Below are 5,926 nucleotides of genomic sequence, written 5' to 3'. Positions count from 1 at the left end.
GTCGCGGTCGCGGTCGCGGTTGCGGTTGAGGTCGCAGTCCCGGCTCCGGCCCCGGGCCCGGGCCCTACCCTGCGGGCTCCGCCGGGCGCTGCTCCGCCGCCCCCGGCAGCGGCCCGGTGCCGGCACCGCGCTCCGCTCCGCCATGGCCGCTGCGGGAGGGGGACGCGGGGGGGGAAGAGAGAGACAGGAAAGAACAGAGAGAAAAGAAAGGAAGAAAAGATAAAGGCAATAAGAGAAAGAAAAGAAAGAAAAGAAAGAAAAGAAAGAAAAGAAAGAAAAGAAAGAAAAGAAAGAAAAGAAAGAAAAGAAAGAAAAGAGAGAAAGGCAATAAGAGAAAGAAGATAAAGAAAAGGAAGAAAAGGAGGAAATAAGGGAAAGAAAAGGAAGGAAAGGAAGGGAAGGAAAGGAAGAGGGTGATGGCCTAGGGAAGGGGGGAGCAGGGGCAAGAGGGAAGGAGCAGGGGAAAGGGGGAGCAGGGGGGAGCGAGAAGGGAATGGGGGGAGCGGGGCAAGGGGATGGGAAAGGAGGAGCAGTGGGGAGGGAGGAGGGGGAAGGGAACGGGGGAAGCAAGGGGAAGGGGGAATGGGGAAGGGGCATCGGGGGGCACCAGGGGCTGGGGTGCCAGGAAGCGGGAGCAGGGAAGAGGGAAGGGAGGGGAAGGGAAGGGGGAGCCGGGGCAGGGGGCAGGAGCCGGGGAGGCGAGAGGCGGAGCAGGGGAGGCGGGGCCGGGGCAGGGCCGGGGGGAGGCCGCCCCCCGCACACGTGTGCGGGGCCGCCCCGCTGCCGCCCGGCGGGGCTATATAAGGGGCGGCGGCGGCCAGAGCAGCGCTGCGCCGCCGCCCGCCACCCCCGAGTGCCCCACCATGAGCTACACCATGGAGCCCCTGGGCAACCCCTCGTACCGCCGGGTGACCGAGACCCGGGCCACCTACAGCCGCGCCAGCGCCTCCCCGTCCAGCGGCTTCCGCTCGCAGTCGTGGTCGCGGGGCTCGGGCAGCACCGTGTCCTCCTCCTACAAGCGCCCCAACCTGGCGGTGCCGCGGGCCGCCTACGGCTCCACGGTGCTGAGCTCCGCCGAGAGCCTGGACGTCAGCCAGTCCTCGCTGCTGAACGGCGCGGCGGAGCTGAAGCTGAGCCGCTCCAACGAGAAGGAGCAGCTGCAGGGGCTGAACGACCGCTTCGCCGGCTACATCGAGAAGGTGCACTACCTGGAGCAGCAGAACAAGGAGATCGAGGCGGAGCTGGCGACGCTGCGGCAGAAGCACGCCGGGCGGGCGCAGCTGAGCGACGCCTACGAGCAGGAGCTGCGGGAGCTGCGCGGGGCGCTGGAGCAGGTGAGCCACGAGAAGGCGCAGATCCAGCTGGACTCGGAGCACATCGAGGAGGACATCCAGCGCCTGCGGGAGCGCTTCGAGGATGAGGCGCGGCTGCGCGACGAGACGGAGGCCACCATCCGCGCCCTGCGCAAGGAGATGGAGGAGGCCTCGCTGATGCGGGCGGAGCTGGACAAGAAGGTGCAGTCGCTGCAGGACGAGGTGGCCTTCCTGCGGGGCAACCACGAGGAGGAGGTGGCCGAGCTGCTGGCGCAGCTCCAGGCGTCCCACGCCACCGTGGAGAGGAAGGACTACCTGAAGACCGACCTCACCACGGCGCTGAAGGAGATCCGCGCCCAGCTGGAGTGCCAGTCCGACCACAACATGCACCAGGCCGAGGAGTGGTTCAAGTGCCGCTACGCCAAGCTGACGGAGGCGGCCGAGCAGAACAAGGAGGCCATCCGCTCCGCCAAGGAGGAGATCGCCGAGTACCGCCGGCAGCTGCAGTCCAAGAGCATCGAGCTGGAGTCGGTGCGCGGCACCAAGGAGTCCCTGGAGCGGCAGCTCAGCGACATCGAGGAGCGCCACAACAACGACCTCAGCACCTACCAGGTAGCGCGGAGGCGCCCCGGGCTGCGCCGAGCCCGGTCCGGGCGGCGGGGGGGGGTGCCCGGGCAGCAGCTCCGCAGCGCGGGTGCGGGCGGGGGGAGCTGGAGGCGCTGGCCGCGGGGCTGGGCCCCAGCGGCCGCGGAGGGAGGGAGGGAGGCGCCGGGGAGGGCGGTGGGCGCCGGGTGGGTCCCGCTCTGGTCCTGGCACTGCCTCCCAGAAAGAGTTTCTGGAAGTCGCTTTTGAGAACTTTTTTCCGCTCCGTCTCTCTGCGAAGCGTATGTCTGTGTCACAGAGGTTTTCTGCGTCTCTGTTGCAGGACACGATTCATCAGCTGGAGAACGAGCTTAGAGGAACAAAGTGGGAAATGGCACGTCACTTGAGGGAATACCAGGACCTCCTCAATGTCAAGATGGCCCTGGATATTGAAATTGCTGCATACAGGTACAGTAGGATCACTGCAGACATGCCTGGAATATTAATAGCACTGCAGATGCTGCTGGCTTGGGAAGCTCTACCACAGATAAGAAATATCTGCATGCAGTGAACACAAGTAAAATTAGAGCTTGACTAAATTATTACAACCGTTTCAAAATCTACACAGAGCATGGAGCGTTTGCAGTAAGAACCCAGAGCTCGTTAGGGATGGGCTCTCTGGTAATCAGTGGCACAGCTCCCAGCGAGCTCAGCGGGCACAGGGTAGCATGACTCAGTGCAGTGGCACCCTGGTGCCGCATCCTGCCCTTGTTTACAAAAGCCAAAGATGCAGCAAAAGACAAGTTTATTTTTAATTCCTGTTTGCTTTGCATATGCCAAGCAAGCGGTGCTTGTCACTTGAATTCCCTTTTATCGCTTGAGAGACAGTGCGCTTGCTTGATCATGGTTTCAAGCAGGGAGTGCTAGTCTGCTTGTCACAAACACTTTTGCTTTTCTTGCTCAACTTTCCTTTAAAGGCATCCACTCTAATCTGGAGCAGGAACATTGCTTGCTATTGCCATCACCTGGCAAGTTTTTTTTTTAGTCTCCTTTGCATCACTTTAGAACTCTCATCGGAGAACTGCTGATTTTTCTGGGTCACAGGCTTAGATGAAAAACATGCATTTGAATATAAGAAAAGTAAGACCAAAGAAACCCATCTCCAGATTTGCTTAAATTCCTGAGGCTGTTCAGACAAACACACAAATACCCTAGGGTCTACAGCTGTTTGCTGCCAAAGTTAGCTGAACAAAAGTCTCTTCAGTTTTCATAGCTGCACAAGAAAGGCGGATGCCCAAACTATTGAACTAGGACATCCGCTCTAATTGGCTTTGAATGTCTCAGCCACAATATCTGATTTGGGTCTGTTGGCTGTGTCAAATTCTCAGTTCGCCTACATCATAATGCATCCTATGAAGTTAATTATTTTTGCCATACTCTGTGCCGACTTATCCTTAATGTCAAAACCTTCATTATGGCATGAATTTCAAGTGATCAGCTGAAGGTGTTACACTTGCCACATGCAAACCAAGCTAAAAGCTGTTTGCTGAATATGAATTTTGCAAAAGAGCTGATTCAAGGAAAGCTGAACTGGGGCTGTGAGTGATGGATTACGCTGATCAGCTCTAGCATATTCCACATACAAACTGGTTTCATCCTGCTGACAGGGAAATATTCTAATAGCTGTCCCTTATGTTGGGTTTCTATGCTCATTTTTTTTCCTTCCTCCTGATTCCCTTAGGAAGCTACTGGAGGGCGAAGAGACCAGATTCAGTGCCTTCTCTGGAAGCATTACTGGACCCATATTCACACACAGACAACCATCTGTCACAATAGCATCCACTAAAATTCAGAAAACAAAAATTGAACCACCAAAGCTGAAGGTCCAGCACAAGTTTGTAGAAGAAATCATTGAAGAGACAAAGGTAGAGGATGAAAAGTCTGAAATGGAAGATGCCCTAGCAGCTATTGCAGAAGAAATGGCAGCCAAGACCCAGCAAGAAGAACAGGAGGGAGAAAAAGCAGAAGAAGCAGCTGCAGAGGAAGAAATTGTTCCTGAGAAGGCTGCTGCAGAAGAAGCAGCTGCACCTGAGGAGGAAGAGAAGGAGGAAGAGGAAGCAGAGGAGGAAGAAGCTGCAAAATCCGATGCAGCAGAAGAAGGAGGTTCTGAAAAAGAAGAAATAGAGGAAAAGGAAGAAGGCGAGGAGGCTGAGGAAGAGGGGGAAGAAGCTGAGGCCAAGGGCAAAGCTGAAGAAGTAGCAGCAAAGGTAGAGAAGGTCAAAACACCTCCCTCAAAGTCACCCCCTAAATCCCCCCCTAAATCCCCTGTAACAGAGCCGGCCAAGGCTGTCCAGAAAGAAACAGCTGCAGAAGCAGGAAAAGAACAGAAGGTGGAGAAGGCTGGTGAGAAACCAGCCAAGGAGGAAGAGAAAGCAGCATCTCCGGAGAAGCCAGCGACACCAAAGGTAACCTCTCCAGACAAGGCAGCAACCCCAGAGAAGCCGGCGACCCCGGAGAAGCCCCGCTCTCCAGAGAAGCCGGCGACCCCGGAGAAGCCCCGCTCTCCAGAGAAGCCGGCGACCCCGGAGAAGCCCCGCTCTCCAGAGAAGCCGGCGACCCCGGAGAAGCCCCGCTCTCCAGAGAAGCCGGCGACCCCGGAGAAGCCCCGCTCTCCAGAGAAGCCGGCGACCCCGGAGAAGCCCCGCTCTCCAGAGAAGCCGGCGACCCCGGAGAAGCCCCGCTCTCCAGAAAAGCCGGCAACTCCAGAGAAGCCCCGTTCTCCAGAGAAGCCGGCCTCCCCGGTCAAAGATGAAAAGGCTGTGGTGGAGGAGACCGTCACTGTCACAAAGGTAACAAAAATTAGTGCAGAGGTAGAGAAGGAGTCCAGGAAAGAAGACATTGCAGTGAATGGTGAGGTGGAGGAGAAAAAGGAAGAGGAGGAATCCAAAGAGAAGGAGGTTGAGGAGGAAAAGGGAGTTGTCACCAATGGCCTAGATGTGAGTCCAATTGATGATAAGGGTGAGAAAATTGTAGTAACCAAAAAAGCAGAGAAAATCACTGAAGGTGGGGACAGTACGACCACATATATCACAAAGTCAGTGACAGTCACTCAGAAGGTAGAGGAACATGAAGAAAGCTTTGAGGAGAAATTAGTGTCCACCAAGAAAGTGGAGAAAGTTACTTCACATGCCATAGTAAAAGAGATTAAAGAGACCGAATAAAATAAATCATAGCTAAATTAAAAAAATTAAAGAGCTTGGGTTGGTGCAAAAGGTTAAGCCATATGACAGCTGCAAAATGCATGTGAGTGACGGCTTCAAAGCAGAACGGGTTCTCTCATGGAGGCTCCAGACACACAGTATTTTACTTTTTTGTGCAATATAGGGGAGGGGGGGGGAATGCATGCAGGCTCAAGATGTACTCCCTCCACAGAGCTTGGGGATCTAAAAAAATAATACTAATAATAGTGCATGAGATGAAAAGTGCAAAGGAAGCTTTTGAATTTCCTGAGCTGTTGGAGGGACATATCTGAGGAACGACTTAAGATGTATTATGCAAAGAACCAACTGAGCCAAAAACAAACAGAAAACAGTAATAGAATATTCATGAGAACCAGAACTCTCCTAGCCTTAAAAAAAGCTACTTATAAATAATTATGTTTACCTCACTGGTGCAATTAGGGTGGACTTTTGCTCATGGGAGAACCTAGTTGACATGCACAGTACGCAACCTTTTGTTGTTTGATGTAAAACAGTCACAGCAGTTCTTGCTCAATAAAGGTCAATACTGAAAACATGACTTGTCTGGTGTCTTTTTCCAACTCGGATCCTTCCCTGAAGTGTGATACTCTGTCCTGAACAGGAACACAGGTGCCTGGGTTGAAAAGTTGCTTGTGGTTTTTCCTTAGTGTCCTCATTCAGAAAACAAGTTTGAATTGCATGTGATGAACAAATTTCCTGTAACATAATACAAATGCTTGAGCTGGTTGAAGCAAATACTTAAGAGCCATATCCCATGCTTTCTAGAGCAAA

The 5,926-nt window shown here is 54.1% G+C and overlaps 1 protein-coding gene across 1 annotated transcript; it reads left to right on the top strand.

Moving 5' to 3' along the window:
• Positions 1 to 813: 813 nt before the first annotated feature.
• Positions 814 to 5,690, top strand: NEFM (neurofilament medium chain). Its single transcript, XM_075523520.1, has 3 exons — positions 814 to 1,925; positions 2,239 to 2,363; positions 3,637 to 5,690. The coding sequence occupies exons 1-3, from the start codon at positions 864 to 866 to the stop codon at positions 5,114 to 5,116; spliced, it is 2,667 nt and encodes an 888-aa protein (XP_075379635.1). The 5' UTR covers positions 814 to 863; the 3' UTR covers positions 5,117 to 5,690.
• Positions 5,691 to 5,926: the final 236 nt, after the last annotated feature.

The sequence above is a fragment of the Mycteria americana genome, chromosome 23, assembly GCF_035582795.1.
Source record: "Mycteria americana isolate JAX WOST 10 ecotype Jacksonville Zoo and Gardens chromosome 23, USCA_MyAme_1.0, whole genome shotgun sequence".
In the NCBI taxonomy this organism is placed as follows: Eukaryota; Metazoa; Chordata; class Aves; order Ciconiiformes; family Ciconiidae; genus Mycteria; species Mycteria americana.
This window is presented reverse-complemented; position numbering and strand designations above follow the sequence as displayed.